The sequence below is a fragment of the Balaenoptera acutorostrata genome, chromosome 15 (genome assembly GCF_949987535.1).
Source record: "Balaenoptera acutorostrata chromosome 15, mBalAcu1.1, whole genome shotgun sequence".
NCBI lineage: Eukaryota > Metazoa > Chordata > Mammalia > Artiodactyla > Balaenopteridae > Balaenoptera > Balaenoptera acutorostrata.
The window spans coordinates 37,539,436-37,562,622 of record NC_080078.1 but is presented as its reverse complement, the minus strand read 5'-3'; the positions used below and the strand labels follow the sequence as shown (position 1 = coordinate 37,562,622).

The 23,187-nt window shown below is 51.1% G+C and overlaps 1 protein-coding gene and 1 pseudogene across 1 annotated transcript; one reads left to right on the top strand and one right to left on the bottom strand.

Annotated features, from left to right (window-relative positions):
* Positions 1-843: 843 nt before the first annotated feature.
* Positions 844-1,148, bottom strand: LOC103010391 (cysteine-rich PDZ-binding protein-like; annotated as a pseudogene).
* Positions 1,149-18,573: 17,425 nt separating this feature from the next.
* Positions 18,574-22,754, top strand: PRSS22 (serine protease 22). Its single transcript, XM_007181619.3, has 6 exons — positions 18,574-18,721; positions 19,376-19,402; positions 19,791-19,962; positions 20,206-20,483; positions 21,550-21,707; positions 22,314-22,754. The coding sequence occupies exons 1-6, from the start codon at positions 18,640-18,642 to the stop codon at positions 22,572-22,574; spliced, it is 978 nt and encodes a 325-aa protein (XP_007181681.2). The 5' UTR covers positions 18,574-18,639; the 3' UTR covers positions 22,575-22,754.
* Positions 22,755-23,187: the final 433 nt, after the last annotated feature.

Sequence of the window (23,187 nt, the reverse complement as noted above, 5' to 3'; positions counted from 1 at the left end):
AATTCTATTTATTTTTAGCAGGGGAGGGGGAAGTAGAGGAGGTAAAAAAAAAAAGTTTGGTTTCTGCATCAAAGCACTTTCCCTAAGAGTGGTGATTCATTCATTGCATATCATCATGGGTGCACATAGTTATCCTGGCTTTCATGACAGTTTGAATTCAAGGTAATGTATGGAATATGTATTTTTCTGAAATCCAGTGTATTCATGTGGACATATACAGGGTATCCCTTGTGTTTTCATTCTCATGTGAAAGATAATGGCACTTTGGCTTCAAGAACAAATAAAAAATATCATAACTACAACTTGTGTTTGATTTGGGTCTGGGCTAATTACTTAAGGAACAATTCAGTAATAAAGGTCTCAGATATTTAAATTCCCTATGAAGCTGCAGTTAATTAAGGGGCTGCTGATTCTGAGAACTATGCAACCAACAGGGAATGAGGGAAGAATTACATGTCTGGATGCCAGGTTCAGAGCCAAATATCAATAATCTCCTTCACACTTTTGCAATATCTACAAATAAAGTAGAGAGAAAGGATAAAAGTAATATATAATGATAAATAAAAAGTACATATAGAACTGGGAAAATCGTTTTTCATTACGTTTGCCACTTATTCCAGTTCAATAAGATGTTTGTAAGGAAAAAAAGCAACTTAAGACAGAAAACTAGTTACACTGTTGCAGTTCAGAACTGCTTGAAAACAGAAGAATGAATACGAATCAACTTCCCTGAATTAAACCTAATTGTTTTAAGACATATTTTGTAACCTGAACATCTATGTTATGCCTTGAAAATTCAAAGCAAAAAGTAAATCATATGGAAAGCCAGAAACTTCAATACATCTAGACAGACGTTTGCTTGTAGCTTTTGGTATCCAAATTTTTTCCCCCACATAGCGCAGACGCCCTTTTTGTAGGCACAGCACTGGCAATAATGAGAACCCAGTTGGTGCACAGAACTTTTCCAGATTCTGCAAGTGGAGGACCTATTCTTTCCATGTGGATCAAGTCTTGCTTTTTTTTTAGGTCAAAGCTTTATTTTTGTCCAGCTCTCTTCTACCACTTCCTGTGATATTCCTTGCACCATCTTTCCATGTATCTAGAGTGATAACAGTACCAAGTTTCTTTTTACATTTTTCACACACCATCCTTCCATGACAGAAGGAGTGGTAGCTAGTTCTTCTTTAAATGTTTGGTAGAATTCACCCATGAAGGCTTCTGGTCTTGGGCTTTTCTTTGTTGGTAGGTCTTTGGTTACTGCTTCAATTACCTTACTTGCAATTGGTCCATTCAGATTTTCTATTTCTTTATGATTCAGTCTTGATAGGTTGTATGTTTCTAGGAATTTATCCACTTCTTATAGGTTATATACAATTTGTTGGCGTATAGTTTTTCATAGCAGTCTCTTATGATGCTTTGTATTTCTGTAGTATCACTTGTAATGTCTCCTCCCTTTTTTCTTTGTTAGTCTAGCTAAAGGTTTTTCAGTTTTATCTTTTTAAAAAACCCCAACTATTAGTTTTGTTGATCTTTTTAATTGTCTTTCTAGTGTCTTTGAAATTTATCTCTAATCTTTATTTCCTTACATCTGCTAACTTTGGACTTATTTTTCCTTCTTTTTTCTAATTCCCTGAGGTGTAAAGTTAGATTGTTTATTTGAGATCTTTCTTTTTTCTTAATGTAGGTGTTTATCACTCTCAACTTTCCTCTTAGGATTGTTTTTGATGAATCCCATAAGTTTTGGTATGTTGTGTTTCTATTTTTGTTTGTCTCAAGATAGTTTTTTATTTCCCTCTTGATTTCTTCTTTGACCCATTGGTTGGTTGTACAGGTGTATATCGTTTAATTTCCACATATTTATAAGTTTTTCTCCTATTTTTGATTTTGTTTCATACCATTGTGGTTAGGAATGATACTTGATATGACTTCAATCTTATTAAATTTGTTAAGACTTGTTTTGTGACCTAATGTATAATCTCTCCTGAAGAATGTTCCATGTGCATTGAAAAGAATGTGTCTTCTTCTGGTTTTGGATGGAATGTTCTGTATATGTCTGCTAGGTCCATTGGTCTATAGTGTTATTCAAGTCCACTATTTCCTTATTGTTTTTCTGTCTGAATGATCTATCAGCTGTCGAAAGTAGGATATTGAAGTCCTCTACTATTACTGTATCACTGTCTATTTCTCCTTTTAGTTCTGCTAATATTTATTTTATATATCTAAGTGCTCCAATATTGGGTGCATATATATTTATAATTGTTATATCTTCTTGATATATATATATATTGGGAACTATGTTCCCCAGAATTCCCTTCCATGTTGGTATGGCTTGAAAAGAAATCCATGTGTGATCAGGAAGGTTTAAATGAAGCAGCAGCCATGAAGCTCTGAGGTCAGTGCAGGGATGAGTCCTCACTAGCTCATGCACATGGTCACTGATCTGCTGAGCCCCTTTGGTCAGCAGCAGGTCCATGGCTCCTGCAGCTCTCACCAAGTCTCTTCCACTAGCTTCTCAGTGTCCTGAGCCAGGCACATTTGCAGATTCAAGGTGAAGGACACCAGCTCCTTCTGCAAGTCATTATGTTATCAAGGGTAGAGGCAGAGAGAGACAGATGTGGTTCCAGTTTGTCCTCGCTCTCCCTTGCTTCCCCCTTAACTCTTTTTCTGATTTTCTGATTTCTCTGACTTTAGCAGTTGTAGATGCAGAGGCAGCCAGCCTTCCATAGACTTTCCCCCTTACTCCCACAATCATGTAAAACGTGATCTCTACAATTAATTCCTTATTTTATATTGCTCATGGAGGTTCTGCTTCCCTGGTCAAAACTTAACAGATATGTGTATGAATTTTACCCTAACACATATACATAAATGTATCTTATGTCGATGTCACGTCAAATCAGTGGGGAATGAAAAGGTTATTCAGTCAGCATCCTTGAAAATAATTAGCTAATATATTTGGAAAATAGTATATCTGCACTTCATACCATTCATAAAAATGTGATGATATGCTTACAGAAACATATTGGAAGAAAATATAGAATATATTTATAGCCCCAGAATACAGAAACAAAATGCAAACATCGAAAAAATTGAAAATTTTAATGTATCAAACATAAAGCTGTTCAAAGACAGTTTTATTTCTTGAGTTTGTCCAAAAATTTTTTTAAAAAAAGAATCTCAGGGGACTGACTTTGAATCAAGACATCCAGCTAGGTGATAAAAGTTGTATAAAATTTCCAAAATGGAGTGTGTGTGCGTGTGTGTGTGTGTGTGTGAGTGAGAGACAGAGAGACAGAGAGATAGATAGATGGAGAGAATATGTGTGTTTGAAGAGAATTTTGGTCATAAGAGCAGCGTGGGCCAGGTATGGAGTCAGGAGCCTTCAGCCATCCTGGGAATCAGTATTCCTTCCTGGCTGGATCACAGAAGGAAGATAGGAGACGTGGCTGAAACGTCGTGTTGCTGCAGACGTGGAGCTCACAGCAGGAGAATACACAGAGCATCCGCCATCCCATTCTGTCAGGACTTGCTCTTTGCCCCCACACTAACCATTCCTGCTCAGCCTCAGAAGTGAGAACACCAGTGCTTTTCCAGATCCATCTCCCATCACCCTCCTCTTAGCTCTCCTGTTCCAGCCAAATCTCCAAGGCCCTCTACAAACCCAGGCCTTTGCCTGGGCAGTTCTCTCAGCCTGGAACCCACCCCTCTTCCTTCTTTTGATAACTTCCCTCTGCCTACAAGCCCTACTTGTCAGGGCTGGGTCACAGCTTCTTTGCCTCCTCCAGAAAGAATGTCACCCTTTGGCACTTTGAACTGCCTTTTTCAACGCACTTATCACACTCATAGTAATTGTCAGTTTACTATCTCTTGCACCATAAGGTTGAACTCCCTGGGGCCATGGATTGTGATTTACATTCCTCTCCACAGCCTTGCCCCTACACAGGTCCTGAGTGCTGAGCCAAGTCTTGAATGAACAGTCTGGTCTCCTGGTTTCTGTTCCTTCCTCCCTTTAACCTGTCCTGCACACAGGCCTGATTCTCATCCTAAAGCAAAATTTGAATTATATTATTCCCAACTCAAAATCCTTCCTTGGCTGACCTTCACCAGGGAAACTATTTCAATTGTTGGCATTCAAGGCCTTGCACACCACGCAGTAAGGACTGTTAGGTCAACTGGGAAAAGGTCAGGTAAGACGCACAATCAATGTTAGGTAAGCTGATCTTAAGAAAATTTACAGAGAGCCAAGTTTAGCATATAATTTTCTCCCTCCCTCCCTTCCTCATTCATTGAGCACCATGGTCAGGACCTGTGCTGGGCCTTGATAAAGAGGAAACTGATTATGTTCCTGTGCTGGCCCCCCAAAAGACATGGGCCTTGTTCTCTGTGCACCCCACCATTGTCTGACTCAAGTGGTGTGCTGGTTAATGACCCTGGTGGGAGTTGGGGGTTGGGGGGTGGGGACTGATTTCTAGAGTTTGCCAATTTCTGTGGTATAAATACTCCCATTATGGATGATGTCAAGTTACCAACAAGGTCACTGAATGTGGAGTCAGAAATAAATGTACAGCAGCACATCATTGTATGCTATTTCCACCATACGGACATAATAGACACAAAAACCTCAAGAACATAGATAATCGTAAAATAAATAGAAAGCGATGAATTTTGATTATTTGCTAAATTTTTGAATATAATTTAATTGTAGGTTTATATAATACAACTTCTAACGATGACTTTTTTTTTAAAAACATCTTTATTGAAGTATAATTGCCTTACAATGGTGTGTTAGCTTCTGCTTTATAACAAAGTGAATCAGTTATACATATACAATATGTTCCCATTTCTCTTCCCTCTTGCATCTCCCTCCCTCCCACCCTCCCCATCCCACCCCTCTAGGTGGTCACAAAGCACTGAGCTGATCTCCCTGTGCTATGCGGCTGCTTCCCACTAGTTATCTATTTTACATTTGGTAGTGTATATATGTCCATGACACTCTCTTACCCTGTCACATCTCACCCCGCCCCCTCCCCATATCCTCAAGTCCATTCTCTAGTAGGTCTGTGTCTTTATTCCCGTCTTGCCAGTAGGTTCTTCATGGCCTTTAACGATGACTTTTTAAAATATATATATTTATTTGGCTGCACCGGGTCTTAGTTGCAGCATGCGGGATCTTTAGTTGCGGCATGCGGCATCTAGTTCCCTGACCAGGGATTGAACCCTGGCCCCCTGCATTGAGAGCGTGGGGTCTTGACCACCAGGGAAGTCCCCAACAATGACTTTTAAAAGATAAATAATGTATTGAACATCCAGCTTGCAAAACTCCTGAACACACTGTCTCCTCATTTTTAAAAAAAAATTTATTTTATTTATTTATTATTTTTGGCTGCGTTGGGTCTTCATTGCTGCGTGTGGGCTTTCTCCAGTTGCGGAGAGCAGGGGCTACTCTTCTTTGCGGTGTGCGGGCTTCTCAATGCAGTGGCTTGTGGCTCGCGGGCTTCAGTAGTTGTGGCTTGCCGGCTCTAGAGCGCAGGCTCAGTAGTTGTGGCTCACTGGCTTAGTTGCTCCGCAGAATGTGGGTTTTTCCCGGACCAGGGCTCGAACCCGTCTCCCCTACAATGGCAGGCGGATTCTTAACCACTGAGCCACGAAGGAAGCCTTCTCCTCTCATTTCTGATGGTTCGTATTTTACTTCTTCCAAGGCGCTGGGAAACAAAGGCAGGAGGAGGAATGGGGCTCAGGTGGGGAGCAGCAAACTCCGGCTCGAGTCCCCCACACGGCCACTGGGGGGCGACAGACACAGTCTGATAGGCAGCCGGAGTCGGAGTCGAAGACCCCTGCGGTCCGCGGCACCTGTTAGGCTCCTGGACCATGAAGACGCTTTTCCTTTTATTTCGGGCGCGTCCAGGCCCCGGGGACGCTGGCAGGGGTCTTGGGGCGCGAAAGGGCCGCCCCCAACGCGGCCGCCCTCGGCCCAAAGCCCACACCCGGCAGCCTCTGAGGCCGGAAGTCGGCCCAGCCGCCGCCTTCCCGGCATCCCCCGCGCGGTGATCGTGCTTCCGCCTGCTGAGGTTCCAGAGCGGTTCTAGGTCATCAATTAATCAGTGGGCAATTAGCTTATATTTTCCTGGACTAGTGTGGATTAGTGCGGAGGGACGAGGAACAGGAGCTTCTTCCTGGGTCACCCTGAGGCAGCAGCCCCCGGGAGATCAGGGAAGGAGGCTTCCCAGGCTTCCAGTGTGGGTGAGGACGAGGGCAATGGCCTGCTGGCCAAAAAGCCTGCGTTCTCCTCCCAGCTCTTATGCCAACAGTCTGTGTGGCCTTGGGCAAGGCATTTAACCCGGCTGGGCATGGGTTACTGCAGTAGACACTGTTGTTTGGCTTCCAGACATCTGTTCCCTTTCTTTCTCTTTGGCAGGTAGTGCCCACCCCTCCAGGGAGATTTACTCCAGCGCTGCGTCTGGCCCAGTTGGGCTCGGCCCACCGTGTTGGTCCTGTACCCCTCGTCAAATGCTGGCTCCTTGAAAATACTATCCAAACAGCCTGTTGCAAAGACAGAACTGAGTTTGTTGCTTCCCTTGTTCAGGGAGAGCACCATCTTGAAAGAGTCCTTAGTGGAGAGGAGGTGGGAAGGGCAAAGTTGAGATAGAGAGGTTTTGGGGTCTGGTTTAAGGTGGACCTTAATGAGGATTGGGTAAGAATCATGTTATATAGTGTAAGGTTGTTGGTCACAGTAGTTTAGGATTTGTCATCTCAGCGAGGTGAGGGTTTCAGAGTCTTGGAGCTTCAACAGTTGTTTGATGTTACCTGTTAAAAAGTTGTGCCATGGGGCTTCCCTGGTGGCGCAGTGGTTGAGAATCTGCCTGCCAATGCAGGGCACACGGGTTCGAGCCCTGGTCTGGGAAGATCCCACATGCCGCGGAGCAACAAGGCCCGTGAGCCACAATTACTGAGCCTGCGCGTCTGGAGCCTGTGCTCCGCAACAAGAGAGACCGCGATAACGAGAGGCCCGCGCACCGCGATGAAGAGTGGCCCCCACTTGCCGCAACTAGAGAAAGCCCTTGCGCAGAAACGAAGACCCAACGCAGCCATAAATAAATAAATAAATAAACCCAAAGTTAAAAAAAAAAAAAGTTGTGCCGTTTTTGATGGATTTTTCTGAAGTCAAGGAGTAAAGTTATCTGCACCTTTTGTGCTCCCGGGCAGGTGTTTCCGGGAATAGTAAACTCACAGTAACAGTCATGTTATTTTGCCTCAGCCAGTGTGAGTCACAGTCCTCTGCTATTTGCACCCAGAGGAATCCTGTATGTGGTGTTCTTGTGCGTGAAATGGGGATTGGGGCGCGGGGCGCGCGGGGGGCGCGGGAGGAGCTGGGCATGCGTGAGAAGACCAAGGTTTCAGCCTGTTGGAGCCTTTCAGTATTACAGCACGGTGGGGCTTACAAAACTGTCTGCGTCTTGAAAAATAATTCTTACTCTCAAATCCGAAAAGGGAGCTGCCAAATCGAAACGAATAGATGTTTATTAAATGTCTCCAACATATCACTATGTTCACTTGCCAACTGCGACTGAACGCATATAGTAACAGGGTCATTGCATTTACTCGGTAAAGGGAGGTGCACGTTCACATGTTTGATGCCATGTGGTGGAGGCGTCAAGGTTACAAATGTTCCAGGCTTATCAAGGCCTTAAAATGGCCCTGGGGTGTTTGACTCCTGGCCTTCCTACTTCCCAGTCATGTGAATTGGGGTGAGCTCCTCCCCTCTCTGAGCTCATTTCCTCCTAGGTATGGTGGGGAAGACGGTGCTTTGGGCAGGATACGGAGGCTGAAGTGAGTTCATGTGTTGAGTGCCAGCAGTTGCAACTGAGGTGCAGATGATTCTGGAGCAGCGTCAGCCCTTAGCAGTGTGGGCTGCCCTGTGAACTGTGGGTCTAGGACAGCTGTGAGAGAGAGACTGGTTCCATGGGAAGCAAAGTTGGGAAGGACTCAGAGGATTAATCAGGTTGGGAGAGAAAGCAGGAGAAATGAAGATGACAGTAACCACTATCCCAGCTCAGGGAGTCTGGGGCTTGTTCAGGTCAGTTCCTGCACTGCTCCCCCTGACCCCCTCCCCATCCCCAGGACAGGTGCAAGGGCAACATAAAAAATATTGAACAACCAGTTCTTTACAGGCAGGAAACGATCAGAAAAGGCTGGCCGGAGACCATTGGAGGTCCCCTGTCTCAACAGGCATTAACCACCCCCCCTCTTTTTTTCATTTTTTGGCCATGCTGAGTGGCATGTGGGATCTTAGTTCCCCAACCAGGGATCAAACCCATACCCCCTGCACTGGAAGCACAGAGTCTTAACCACTGGACCGCCAGGGAAGTCCCCAGCATTAACCCTTTAATTACTCCCTTTGGGGGTCTAGGGGAGGGCTGGAGCAGCGGCATTAAGGGGCAGTCGGGGGCTTGAGGAAGCAGCTATTTACAGCCTGTAGGTGTCATTCATTTGGGCCCCCTTGGAGCGTCCCGGCTGGATATCTGCTTTGCTAGGGAAGCGTGGAGGTGGCATGTGTGGCACAAGTGGAGGTTGGCAGCGCAGCCCAGTGCAGGGCAGGCATGGGTGAGGAGTAAATTCTGATCAGGTGGGTCCTCTCTGGGCACTCCCAGGCCCTGGCACCTGATGGCTGGGGTCTCCCAGTGAAGCCTGGGCTCCTTGGGGCTCCTGAGCCTTTGAGCTGCGCCCTCACACGGAAATCTGCTGGTCTTCCCTTCATTTAAACTAGGGGAATTCCTTCCCCCTTTCTGTTCCTCAGTGAAGCATTTCCTGTCTCCTCTTGTCTTTCCCAGCAGACCTGAGGGCAAGGTAAGTCTTGAGACCAAGTCATTAGCAACTGGAAAACCAGTTCTCTTTTCCTCAAGGGCAAGAAAGATGGGATCTTGAAACTCTGCCAGGATATGAGGGGAAAATATTTGCATTTCATCTTTCTATGGTAAAGAAAGGAAAGGAAAATAAATCACTATACAATTTTAGAATAGAGAGTAGTTTGATAATACATGCTAAAAGCTGTATATAAGTTTATAACCTTTGACCTAGCAATATCTCTATTAGGAATATAACTTGTGGAAATAATCAGAGATGTTTTTCAAAGATTTCTGAATAAGATTGTTTAATGAAGCATTCTGTACAGTAGTAAAAAGAATGAATGTCCAGTGTTAATTTTCATGTTATGAAAATAGTTTACTGACATGGGAAGATACCAAAATATATTACATTTAGAAAACAGATTGAAATAATGTAGTGGCATGATTCCAATAATATAAAAGGGTAAAAATAGAATCCATAGCCTGTTTTATCAGTTAGGAAAAAAGTTGTGTACTGTTTCATTTAATTAAGTAATCAATTGACTCAGCAAAAGTGGGAGCTGCTACGTGCCAAGCATTGTGGGTATAACAGTGAGCTGTTAAAAGTGTAATTTTCAAAAAAGGTAAAAGCATGACTTTCAAATAAATATAAAAGTGGCATTTATCAAAGATTTTAACTCATTAATGAAGGAGGAAACCATCAAGATGTTAAAACTGGTTTAAAAGAGAATCTGAAGAAGAGACATATACATGGGAAATCAGGAATGCTGCAATCAATTTGCTAATAATGGATGCAAGACTGCTCAGTAGCCTAAAGCAAGGAATGTAACGTTTGGAATCATCTCTTCCACAGGACGACGAGAATGCCAGCCAGCAATGCTGTCCATCCTCACAGGGCAATAATCAGTAGCATTGGTGGGATGTGACTTGCTTTCTAGGAGCAGGAATTATTGGCATTACTATCAGTTTTCTGCCAATTAACTTCTGTCTCCACAGAGCTGTCAAATAGCCTCATCAGAGACAAACAAAGGTGCACTCCCCTATGGGATCAGATGATCCCTGGAGGCTCCAGCTTGCCTTGGAAGGCTATCCAGGCATCTCATTTGCCCATTTCAAGTCTTCCACACTTTTCCCAACAGGGCTGTGTAAAAGAATAACAGAGGGACTTCCCTGGTGGTCCAGTGGCTAAGACTCCACGCTCCCAATGCAGGGGGCCTGGGTTCTATCCCTGGTCTGGGAACTAGATCCCACACGCCGCAACTAAGAGTTCCCATGCCACAACTAAAGATCCCGCACGTGGCAACGAAGATCTTGCTTGCCACAACTAAGACCCGGCGCAGCCAAGTTTATTAATTAGTTAATTTTTTAAAAAAAGAATAACAGGGTGTCACTTAAACTAAGGCCAAAGAGAAGGTGCCTGCTCTGAAGGTGCGGTCAAGACCTTCCGGTTAGATGAAGCAGCACGTGCAAAGGGCGAAGAGGAAATAGAGGCCCAGTGGGGCTGGGCGTGAGCCAGGAGTGAGGACAGGAAGGGGAAGAGGTCAGCACGGGTGGATGCTGCAGCACCTGCAGGGAGGAGCCGCGAGGATTTGAGATCTCCTAAGTGCAGTGAGCACCGCTAGGGTTTTTAACGGGGAGATGCCGTGATCTAGTTGGTGTTTTGTTAAACATCTCTGGTTGCTGTGGGAGAAGAGCCTGGAGGGGACCCAGGACCCACCAGGAGGGGGGCTGGCGGGCCTGTGCCGGGGTTGTGGGGTGGGGGAGAAGGCCTGGGCTCTCCCGCTCGCTTGTTCTGGGCTGGAGACACCAGGACGTGCCGATGGATTGGTGGGAAGTAAGAAGTATTGCTGTGTCGGGCTCAGCCTATCAGTAGTAACGCTGGTGGCGAGGGGTGCCTGAGCCCCTCCCCCGGCCCCACGACACGGCAAGGCCTTCACAGACGTGTTGTGGCTGGACTGGCCCTTGTGGTTCTTATTATGATTGCAAGACACACCTTAACAACAACCCTCAGGAAACTTTGGAAAGAAACCAGATTTATTACTCACAGGTCCTGGAGGGCACACCGCACACCCTAGGGCCACACAGCGAGGTCGAGGGTAGGTGGGGGATGGGGGACGCGGACAGGGGGCTCTGCCTTTATTAGGGTCCAAGGGTGAGGAGGCTGGGGTTTCCCGGCTTCACTCTTTGTCGAATTTAAATTCTAATTCATGGCCAAATTTAAAAGCTGAGAGTTGGGGGAGTTCCTGGTGGTCTAGTGGTTAGGATTCAGCACTTTCACTACCGTGGCCCAGGTTCAATCCCTGGTCGGGAAACTGAGATCCCGCAAGCCTCTCGGCAAGGCCAATAAATAAATAAATAAAACCTAAGAGTGGGAATTTGGGCTCAGGAAGGGAAAAGTGGGGTCACTCCAGTGGTCAGTTATCTAGGTCACCCAGGGCTTTCTAAACCTTTCTAATCCTTCATGGGCGGGGCCGCCTGGCTCCTTATCTGGTTGTCAGCTAGTAGCTGTGTCGCACAGCTGGCGATGTGTTCATTCGAGATGGATGTCTTGAAATGGATGCCCCAGCAACTAAAAGCTTAATGTCAGACACTTACACTGCAAATATGTATATATTGGTCTCTCCCCGCCTCACCCCCGTTCCTGAAGCCCTTGGAATTCCTGGGTGATTGGAGCATCTTTTGTTCTAATGAGATAATTCTTGGTGGCCTCTTTGGCTCCTGGATGGTGACTGGTCACCAGAAAGGCCAAGCCGTGATTAGAAGCTTGAAACTTTAAGCCCCATCTCCCATCTTCTGGGGAGCAGGGAGGGGCTGGAGATTGAGTTAATAATGGATCGTGCCCACGTGACGAGCCTCCATAAAAATCCCTAAAGTACAGGGTTTGGAAGGCATCCAGGTTGGGGAACACATCCACGTGCAAGGCAGGTGGCACACCCCAGATCCATGGGGACAGAAGCTCCTGCAGTCGGGACCCTTCCGGACTTTGCCCCATGCGCCTCTTCACCTGGCTGTCCATCTGTGTCCTTTATTGTATAATGAACTGGTAAATGTAAATAAGTGTTTCCCTGAGTTCTGTTGAGTCGTTATAGTAAATTATCAAACCTGAGGAGGGGGTTCCTGGGAAGTCCCGATTTGTAGCCACGTCAGACATGTGCAGGTGACCTGAGGACCCACCACTTGTGATTGGCATCTGAGATGGGGGGAGTATTGTGGGACTGAGCCTTTAACCTGTGGGATCTGCACAAACTCCAGTTAGTGTCAGGATTGAGTTAAATCGTAGGACACACAGTTGGTGTCCACAGAGAATTAGAGAACTGCTTGTGGTGGAAAAACCCGCACACCTGGTGTCAAAAGTATTTTGTGTGTACAGAGAAGGAGTTTTTCCTTTACAATTGGTTATGGGTGGGGAGAAAAAGGCTGAATCAAGGATGGCTCGCAGGCGTGTGGCTTGAGCAACTGGGTGCACGGTGGTGCCGTTTTCTGAGACGGGGTGCCTGTGGAGTGTCTGAATTCGAGGGAATCTCCAGGTTCCTAGTTAAAGATGCCTGGTGGGAATCCAGATCCCCAGTACCCAGCCTGTGTCTTGGAGGCACAGCTATGGACTGCAACTGGGGGGTGTCTTTCTCCCTGGGCCCCTAGAACAGGGGTATCCCAATCCCAGCTGCCTACTGACTCCCCCAGAGCTGTCTGTCCTCCTGGCAAGAGAAATGTCCACACTCTGACTTACCCAGAAGCCATTCATTAGCAGTAATTAGCACAGCCACTTATTTCCCTGGAGGGTTGATGGGGGAGGAGGAACGTGGCTGGAGGCAGGTGGCTCTCCACCTTGCAGGGGATGCTGGAGCCGGTTTCTCCACGCCTCCTCTCTGGCCAGCATCACGTGGCTGCCCAGCTCATGGCTCAGTAGGTACCCCACAGGCAGACCTGCAGACTCCAGCTCTGTGCCCAGCTCACCTCTGGAACTGGGGGCCTCTCATTCTCCGCCTACCCCTAGCCGAAGTTAATTCTGTACAGTCACTTCCTCTCCATGAGCCCTTGGCCATGACGTCTGACCTCACAACTTCTAGGTCTGCGAGTCATTGATGAGTCACCAAGAGTGCTAGAAGTGGCCCAGGCCGGCGATGGGCACCCAGCAAGGCAGTTTGTCCCGCGTGCCCATTCCCTCTGCCCTTCCCAGCTCAACTCTTCCCATCAGGCTCCATCCGGGCTCGGCCCTTCCCAGCATGGAGCTCCCCTCTCTGTTTCCTGGTGCAGAGGAATTGCAGTCCTTCCAGACTGATTTCTCAGTGTTGCAGTGAGAGTCATTCTAGTTGGTCCTGGGTAGGAGGAAGAGCAGTGTGCTTGACTGGTGAAGAACGCTCTTAGTCGTGGAGGAAAGGAGACCTTTCCAATGACATTTCTGTAGGATGACTGGCCACCTTCCTCCCTGGTGATTCCCAGCCAGGCTGGTGGGATATTTTTCCAGAACAACAGGAGTCAATGGGGAAAACGTGCTCTAAGAATTCTGATGTACAGCCAACTTTTCCGAAGAAGGAATAGGTTATGAACAAAACCTAGGAGAATGCTCTAAGCCATGGAAGGAAAACTCTGGAGGAAGCTGACATGGAGACCTGCCATCAAGAAAGAGATGGACCACTAAGGAATGGAGGAACAAGTATAAGTGCAGTTTTTTAAAAAGTGCTGAAAGTCTTGGTGGACCACGAGAATGAACAATGCTCCATATTCCAGGAAGACATTAACCAGAGTGAAGATACATGGCGTCACACCATTAACACCTGGACCCTGGATGTCCAGCATTCAAAGAGTCAGACAGTGGTGTGGGTCAGGGAGGGGCTCTGTGTTTAGAAAGTATGGGGTTGAGGAAGGGACTGGGGAGGAGGGACCCCTAGGACTACAGAAAGGAAGGCTGGGCAAGGAGGGGGATGCTCAATTTCCATTTTGAGGAACTGTCAAGAGAACAGACAATGCTGTTATAAGATGGAGAAAATTTTATTTCGCAGAATTTGGGGTGGGGGTGCGGGTGGGGAGTGCCTGGACTATACAGCCCAGGGTCCGAGAGCCTGAAGATGGGGAAAGGATTCGGTGTGCACCGATGAAGCTGGGTTTCTCATGGAAGGGAGAAGAAACAGAACTCTGGGGCTGGGACTGGGGTAAGCAGAACCGAGAGGGCCTTGAGGAGCCTGGGCAGAGGTAGAGGAAATGCGAGGCCTGGGGCCATAGGAGCCATGGCGAGGCTCTGAGGGGGACCCAGGCTCTTGGGATGGGGAGAGCTTTCCAAACGTCACTGGAAAGGTCTCCTTTCCTCCATGACTAAGAGCATTCTTCGCCCCAGTCTCCAAGAGGCAGGGAGACCCCGAGTGACAGCTGAGCTCCCAGGACAGTTCAGGAGTGGTTAGATGGAAGGACGTCCCCTCGGAAAGGTGATGAAATGCCAGCCGGTGAGCAGTGTCCCTGAGACCAGCCAGGCCAGGTTCCTCAAAACCATTAGTGCCCTGGAAAAACTTGCCTGCAGACAGCACAGCCTGGCCGTTGCTCAGTCGGTGCTCAGCCTGGCGTGGCCTCCAGCCCTTTGCCTGAGCAGTCATGACAGACATAGCGGGGCTGACAAGCCTCTGCACAGATGCACAAACCAAGGCCAGGTTGGAAGAAGCAGCTGCTATGTCCCTGGCTCCTTCGGAGTTCTCTGCTTGCTCTGGGAGCTTACTTGAGTCACCTGGCAGGGATGGAGCATCTGTTCTGTCCCAAGCCCTGCCCTCCGAGCGCAGGAGATACCCAAAGACATGGTGCCCTGGCTGGCCCAAACCGCAGAGTGCGGGTGGGTGAGTGGGGCTGGACTGGAATCAGGCCTCTCAGCCCAGCGGGGCCCAGTGTTGCCACAGCTTCTGAGGTTCATGAAACGGTGGATATTCAGATTTCTTTTTCCATTTTTTAATTGTAGTGAAATATACATAAGATTTATCATTTTAGCCATTTTAAAGTGTACAGTCCGATGGCATTACATACGTTCACAGTGTTGTGCAAACATCACCACCATCCGTCTTCAGAACTTTCATCTTCTTGAGCAAACTCCTTACCCATTAAACACTAACTCCGATCCCCCCTCCCCCAGTCTCTGGCACCCACCCTCTACTTTCTGTTGCTATGAATTTAACTGCTCTAGGGACCTCATATAGGTGGAATCATACAGTATTTGTCCTTTTGTGTCTGGCTTATTTCACTCAGCATAATGTCCTCAAGGTCCATCCATGTTGTAGCGTGTGTCAGTGCTTCATTCCTTTTCATGCTGAACAGTACATAATGGTCCACCTTTTGTTTATTTATTCATCCATCGATGGACACTGGGTTGTTTCACCTTTTTGTCTGCTGCGAATAATGCTGCTGTGAACATGGGTGTGCAAACATCTGTTTTAGCAGGGACTCAGAAAAACATTTGTACACTTGTGTTCACAACAGCATTAGTCAAAATTCAGATTTTTTTGGCCACGCCGCCTGGCTTGTGGGATCTTCGTTCCCCAACCAGGGATCAAACCCGTGCCCCCTGCATTGGAAGCATGGAGTCTTAACCACTGGACCGACAGGGAAGCCCCCAGATTTTTTTTTTTAATGTGGATTTGCCCAATTTAAAAAACACAGCAGTGCGGGTCTGACCAAACCCACTGGAGGGCTAGATTCCACACCTGGAATGCAGTGCTGATCTCAGCCAAGTGGCTTGCCTGGAGTTCAGCGTGACCCCCACCTCACCCCGGCTCCCCTCTCCAGCTCAGAGATCCAGCCTCTCCTTACAGAAAACAGCTCGCAATCTCCAAGCCAGGGCCAGAACTGCATGAAAATGAGCCTCAGAGGAGAGAGCAGTTCCTGCGGCCGATGTTCTCTGCTGGGTTTCTGTCTGCAGGGCTCCTGCCCTAAAGCCAAGGCTCCCTTATATGGTTGGGCCCACAAGGACCCTGGTGGTCTGGTGGCCTCTGCCCCGAGTACCCTGTCCCTGTGCCCTGAGCTGGTCGGCCCCTCACCCTGGATGGCTCTCCCCACCTCTTCTCCTAGCGTCCCCAACTCATACTCTGGAGCCAGGCTCAGTGTCACCTACACAGGGAGACCGGGTGGCCGGGCCAGGCCCCCTTAGCTCCTGTGCTTCTCCTTTGCCACTGGAATCCTCCATTCCACCCACCGAGACTTTGAGTTTGCTCTTCCTGCGGCTGGAATGGCCTCTGACCACACCTGCCTCTGCCCCTCTCCTGCAAGTCTCAGCTGAAGGTTTGCACTTCTTCCCTGGGCTCCTGATTTAAGATTACAAACCCCAAAACCCCACACCCCACCTCCTGTTCCTCCTCCCATCCCCACCCCCACCCCAGAGTCCCTTCCAGCTTTGGTTTTCCCCATAGACTTTATCATCTATTAAACTAAATGATTTACTTATTTATGTTGTTTATTCTGTTTCCCCTGGTGTCCCTGCCATGAGGGCAGGATTGTCTTTGGTTTGGTTTATTCACAGCTGTATCGCAGTAGGTGCTCAGTAGATTTGGTTGGATAATGAACGGATACCCCTGATCAGATATCTGCCAGACTCCGGTGCCCACATCTGAGATGCTGAGAGAAGCGGGGCAGTAAGTCACTTCTCTGGATTGAGCATTGCTGGCTCCAGCTGCTATGCCCTCTGAGGCCTCTGCAGCCCTATCTGTCACCCCCACCTCCCTGCAAAATCATCAGTGGTCTGAGACGGCCTGGCAGGGACACGGAGAGTGGGTGGCAGGGTGGGCAGCCCATCCATCTCCTGCCCCGGCGAAGAGATGCCCAGCCACGATGCCTGGCATAGGGCTGGCATACCGTGGGCACAATGAATATTCTGTTTGAATGAATGTTGAATCATACCAAGGTCTCCACTCCTTGGGAACTGGGGAGCCGGTCTGTGGGGTCCTTTTCCAGGACTTGTACCAGGTAGTCTTCACTGGCTTTTCTGGACTTCCCCTGGTTCTTCCAGGGCCCTTCCCCTTGGGGCTATCTTCCTGGCCACCCCATCTCGAGGACAGCAACATCTTGGGGCACATGCCTGCCCCTTGGATCACCTGGGAAGTGATCCAGGTGGCATGAATGGCATGAAGAGCTGGAACAGAGAGGAACTGGAGAGGCAGGAGGCTGGAGCAGTTGGTCCCCAGTGGAATTCTCCAGACTCACTTCTTCCTCACTTGTTTATTCATTCAACAAACATCCATCGAGACCCAGTGTGCACCAGGTACCAACCTAGATCCCGAGGATCCATGGGGAAACTCCTCACTGTCCCTCCCCTCTGAGAGTCGCAGCACACAGCACCCACCCTCAGGAGGGCCCTCCAGGGTCCACGCCTGCAGCCTCCTCCTTCCCTGACACTCCTACCCCAGTCCCAGGCCTCTGTGCCCATCCCCCCATGACCCCTTGCGGTCATTACTTGCTCACTGCCTCCCACCCCTGGGGAGACGTGTGCTGTCTAAGGACAGGACATGTGTCTTATTCATTATCGTGTCCCGGTGCCCAGCACAGGACCTGGCATACAGCAGGTGCCCAATTCTCTAGAATTGGGGTTCACATCTGGGCTCCTCCCCTCACCAGCTGGGGGACCTTGTGTAAGTCACTAACCTAAGCGGCCTCAGTTTGCTAATCTGCAGAATGGGAATAATAATAAGGGACTTTGCAGACTGAATGAGGTGGTGCCTGGCTCACTAAGCACGCCGTAACTGCTGTTATGTCCATGCCCCTCCCCAGGCATATCGAGGGCCATCGCAAGGTTTGTTGATCAAATGACTGAAGGACAAAGATACACAGTCTCACTCAGAAGAGGCCTGACTCCTCCTGCTCAGGGCACGGGTGTCTGGAGTGTGGGGCGCTGAGTCACGGAAGACCTGACTGCAGGGTGGGGGCTACAGGATCACGCGGGCAGATTCCTTGGGGGAGCATTTCGCATCCCACACCCCCACCTGGGCTCCCCGCTCAAGCATCACCCAGCAGCCGTTTGACCCCAAGGAGGAGTCCAGGGGGGTGGTCCTGGGAGCACAGGGGCTGGGGTGGGGTGTGGGGACTCAGCATCCCAGCCCTCCCCAGGCAGCCGCATCAGTCACAGCCACCTGGGCAACTGGCTGCCCCGCCCGGGCTTCCTGGGAGTCCAGGTGAGAGATGAATCCTCAGGCTGCTGAGTGACAGGACCCACAGGAAGGTGTTCCCGGGACAGGTGGCCACTGGGGGTCTGATTCACACCTTCTGGCAAGTGGGTTAACGGGATCCCCGAGCCCAGGGCTGGGTCAGGTCTTCCGCTGAGTCACAGGAGCCGTTACGGAGCCTCTGGGCAGCCCCTTGCCCGCTGTCACCCACCCGAGGCCCCAGGGCCTCCCCAACGGCTCCCGCCACCGCGGACCCAGGCCCCAGGGTCTGAGTGCCTTCCTTCCCCACCTGGACCACCCCCCCTTCAAGCTTAAGGGCCTTTCTCTGCCCTGCCCCCCCCAGTCAAGGTCAAGGCCCAGCCTAGACCTGAGGGCCCAGGTTCCCTCGCCTGCCCCTCCAGAGCCCAGATCCTGAGACCTGAGTCCGCGGATCCAGGCCCGAGGTAGGGGACCCAGCTAGAGCCCTCCCACCCCCACCTCCAGCCCCACCCCCACCCCCGACTTTAACGGCTTATTTCCTCCCTGAAGCCCCACCCCCTCCCTGTGACTGACAGCCCGGGGTGGCGGGACTGAGACACTCACTTGGGGGACTGGTCCGACGGCATTCCGCCTCACAGGATAAAACCTGGGGTGGCCTGCAGGGAACCCAAGCTCTCCTGTCGGCAGTGGCCATGGTGGTTCCCAAGACTCTCCCTGCCCTGGGGAGGCACTACCTCAGGATTGTAACCTCCCTGCTGCTTCTGGCTGCTCCAGGTGAGTCCTGAGGGCCTGCTGCCCCCTCCACCCCTTCCCCATTGTCCACCCAGCCGCCCTCCCTCTTGGTCCTGCCTGAATCCCTCCTCTCCCTCTCATCTGTTGCTCTGTTCCCCCACCTCCCTCTCTCCCTCTCTCCCTCTACCTCTCTTCCTCTCTATCATTATTTGCCTGCTCTGAGCCTCAGGTTCCTGCACAGCTGTGAGGAGTACATGAAACACTGCACTACAGGGCCCAGGACAGGGCTGAGCGCAGTCAGCGCTCAGTGTGCTCAGCTCTGCTTGTTATTTACCCTCTTCATGTCCCGTTCCTGTCTCTTGGGTCTGCATGGTCCACTGCTGGGGCAGCGGCATCCAGACCTCTGGCCTGAGAGGGGGGTTCTCACTCTCACCTCAGTGAGACACCCCAGGAGCTGACCCCTCACCCCCAGGCAGGCTGGATGGAGCCCGGGCACAGGCTGCACCGGAAGTTGCAGGGAGGCCAAGGCCGCAGCTCACAGCGAGGGCCTGAGGTTTCTGTCTGTCCTGCCCAGGCTCCAGGAAATGCCCCGCCAGGGGTGGCCTGGAGGGCCCCAGGGACTGAGCCACTGGGAAGGATTGCTGGGCACCAGGGCTCCCCTCCACCGGCCTGACCCTTTCTTTCTCTTGCCCTCAGCCACCCTAGCTGCTGCCAAGACAGCTGGTAAGTCAGAGCTGCCCTCAGGGAAGCGGGGAGGGAGGAAGCCTGAAGGGCAGGATAGTGTCTGTGTGTCTGTCTGTGGGGGACAGGTCAGAAGCGGGCAGTGGGGCAAGAGGGGGTTTGAGCTGGAGAGGAAGGGCAGGCAGGAAACGAGGCCCAGAGAGTCGGGATGCGGAGGAGAGAGGCCCAGGAGGGGGTGAGCGGCTAGAGGACCAAGTGCTGAGCCAGAGGGGAGCACAGAGGGTGGAAGGGCCGGGGAAGAGGCAGCAAAGGACGGAGCAGGGTGGGAGGAGACTGGAGCACAGGCCTAAGTGCTGAAGGCAGGGAAGGGGGGCTGGAAGGGATGAGGATTGTGCCTGAGGGTTTGACACGCCGGCCCCTCCTCCGCCAGGCCCCCCAGCCTGTGGAAAGCCCCAACACCTGAACCGAATCGTGGGTGGTGAGGACAGCACCGATGCCGAGTGGCCCTGGCTTGTGAGCATCCAGAAGAATGGCACCCACTACTGTGCAGGCTCCCTGCTCACCAACCACTGGGTGCTCACGGCCGCCCACTGCTTCAAGGGGTATATACGCTCAGCCGGTCCCCTCCACTCGATTCCCCAGACCCCGGGCTGCCCACACGGCCCTGGCTTCCAGGCCTTAGTCCAGTCTTGGGTCCCTCAGGGGAGTCCCTGCTTCTCCCCAGAAGCCTCTTTTGCTCACCAGGGGCCTTCATATGCCTGCCATTCCCCCAGAAACCCTTCCCAGACCCTTCCTGACCACCCAGTGGTTCCTGGCTGATGCCACCCCCTCCCTCTCCCTTCCAGCCATCTGAACAAACCAGCCTTGTTCTCTGTGCTGCTGGGGGCCTGGCAGCTGGGGAACCCCGGCCCGAGGTCCCAGGAGGTGGGTATTGCCTGGGTGCAGTCCCACCCTGTGTACTCCTGGAAGGAAGGCGCCCATGCTGACATCGCCTTGGTGCGCCTGGAGCACGCCATCCAGTTCTCTGAACGCATCCTGCCCATCTGCCTGCCTGATTCCTCCATCCATCTCCTTCCGGACACCAACTGCTGGATTGCTGGCTGGGGGAGTATCCACGATGGAGGTGTGGCTTTTTTCCCACCAGGGGGGTGGGGGTGGGTGGGGATAGAGGGTGGTGGACACTGGGAGATACAGGTGCCATGGGCAGCAAAGGATAGAGGCCAGAGGCAGAGCATGACACAGATAGAAGAAAAGACAGGCTGTGACCCAGAGATGTGATGACGCAGAAGCCTAGGTGGATAGTTCTAGATCATTTCTAGTTAAAAGGTACCTTTTGCTGTGTTCTGAGGCAAAGATGCCAGATCAACCAAGATATTAAGTGATATAGGAACAGCTGAGAGGAGGTGTCTATGGGACCAAGCTGAACCAGGTGAATATGAAAACAGCCCTAAGATTCCAAATCTGGAATAAATGCCCCCTGGTGGCATCATGACACAATTGCAGGCAAAATTCCCAGGAGAAAATGCAGTCTCCATAAATGGCAAAATATAATTGGCAAACCAAGTCTGGAGGTTTGGAAAACCTCATCTAGAAACACAAATTAGATTAGATAAAGTAAGAGGCAGAGAAGCAGTGACATATATATATGGAACTTTAACCAGATTCCAGAATTAAGAGAAATGACACAAGTTTGGGCATCTGGGGACCCCACTGACTCTGAAGTTTCAGCCAGCCTCCCCACGGTCATTCTTAGGGGCTCCTGTGAAAGGTGGATTTATGAACTGGGGAAGGTCTAGAGACCAACCCTAGGGTCAATCCCCCTAGGGGATGGGGGGGGGGTCCCTCAAGTCCCAGTAACATTCAACACTGAGTGGCCATTAGTCTGTAGCAGTACCGGTGCTGGTTAAAGTAATGCCTGAGACGGGACAAGACTGGACCATTGGTTTGAACCATCTCATTGGCATCAGAGATCTTGTTAAAGATTCAGAGTTTCAGGCTGCACGTTCATTTGGGATTCAGTAGGTCCAGAGTGGAGTCCTGGAATTTGGGCTTTCTGCAGGCATTGTGGGAGAGCCTGACAGAGCTGATCCATTTACCCTTTGAGAAACGCTGCTGAGGGAATTGAGGAGGGAATTGAGGAGGCCACCAGGAGAGTCTCCCAAGCCTGACTCTCTCCTCCCTGCTCCCAGTGCCCCTGCCCCACCCTCAGACCCTCCAGAAGCTAAAGGTTCCCATCATCGACTCAGCAGTCTGCAGCCGCCTGTACTGGCGGGGAGCCGGGCAGGGCGCCATTACGGAGGACATGCTGTGCGCCGGCTACCTGGAGGGGGAGCGGGACGCCTGTCTGGTGAGCACACCACCTCCTTCCCAGCCCTGCCCCACTGAGCTCCATCACCCCTCTCCTCCTGGGCCTCCTCCCAGAATCGGCTGTGACCTGGTAGTCCCCCTAGATAGATGCCTACAGAACCCGGCCCCAGCCTGGCTCAGCCATTCATACATCAAACATTCTGAGCACCTCCGGTGTGCCTGACCCCATTCTCAGGGAGCTGGCATCCTCCTGAAGGGGTGCCACGGTCCTGGCCCCCAGAACCAGCTCCAGCTCCACCACTGTGGCGGAGCACGGCGGGACGGTGCGATGGTCCACACCCGGGCTGGGTCAGTTTTCTTCTTTCTGAGGCTCGGTTTCCTCAACTGTGAAGCAAGTCACAATCCTCCCTGCCTCCAGGGCTGTGAGGGAGAAGGTCTAGCACAAAGTGCTTCTTACCGGAAGTGAGCCTGGGAAGTGTGTCCTTCCCCGCCCTCCCGGTCCTGGTGGCGCTGGTTAGAGTGCCGCGGCCCCCAGGTCGGAGAAATGGTCCCCCGCGAAGGGAACTGCCACCCGCTGCGGTGCGGGTCCTGGGCTCTGCTCACCGCTTGCCCCACGCGGGTCCCTAACCTTCCCTCCTCTCCGCAGGGCGACTCCGGAGGCCCCCTGATGTGCCAGGTCGAGCGCACCTGGCTGCTGGCGGGCGTCATCAGCTGGGGCGAGGGCTGTGCGGAGCGCAACCGGCCCGGCGTCTACATCAGCCTGGCCGCCCACCGCTCCTGGGTACAGGGGATCGTGCAAGGGGTGCAGCTCCGCGGGCACTCGCAGGGTAGCGGGCCCACAGGGCGCCGGGGACGGGCTCTGGGGGCGCGGCGAGCTCGCAGGGCCGCCCGGGGCCGCGGGGTTTAGGGATCTGGGGAGACCACGTGCTATTTCCTCTGTTGTAAATAAGCGGTCTACCTCTGGGGGGGCGCCCGAGTGCCGGCGCCTGATCTCCTCCGCGGGGAGGCCCCGTCCCGCCCCTGGGCTCAGGCCCCACCCCCGAGGCCCGGAGCGCCTTTGTGTACATACATGTTAATGATTTTTACAGTTATTTGTAACTCCTCCCACACGTCTTATTTATTCCTCCAATTTCAATAAATTGTTTATTCCCCAGTTCCTATTTTTTCCCTCGTGTATGGGAACACTGGGAAGCAGGGTCCAGTCGGGGTTAAAACGGGGGCTGGCAGGTAGGAGTTTGGATGGTGGTCTGGCCAGGGACCCAGGTGTCCTGCCCACCTAGGATTCAGCATCCTGACTTCTGACCTTTGCACTGTCCTTTTGTAACCCCTTGCCACCAGAGAGACCAAATGGAGAGGAGGCAGGAGGCCCAGCTCTCCCACATGAAAGGTGGGTGTTGGGGGCTGCAGGGCCAGGCAGGTCCCCAACCTGCCTGTTGAATTTCCGAAACAGGGCTGGCTAGGAGAACCCCCGCCACACACACGAGAGTGGGGTGTCCCCCATCCTCCCTCATTTTAGAGCC

Coding starts and splice junctions, on each gene's coding strand:
- PRSS22 (XM_007181619.3), top strand. CDS start 18,640: ATGGTGGTTCCCAAGACTCTCCCTGCCCTGGGGAGGCACTACCTCAGG. Junction 19,963..20,205: donor GCCGCCCACTGCTTCAAGGG/GTATATACGCTC, acceptor TCTCCCTTCCAG/CCATCTGAACAAACCAGCCT. Junction 21,708..22,313: donor GGGAGCGGGACGCCTGTCTG/GTGAGCACACCA, acceptor TCCTCTCCGCAG/GGCGACTCCGGAGGCCCCCT.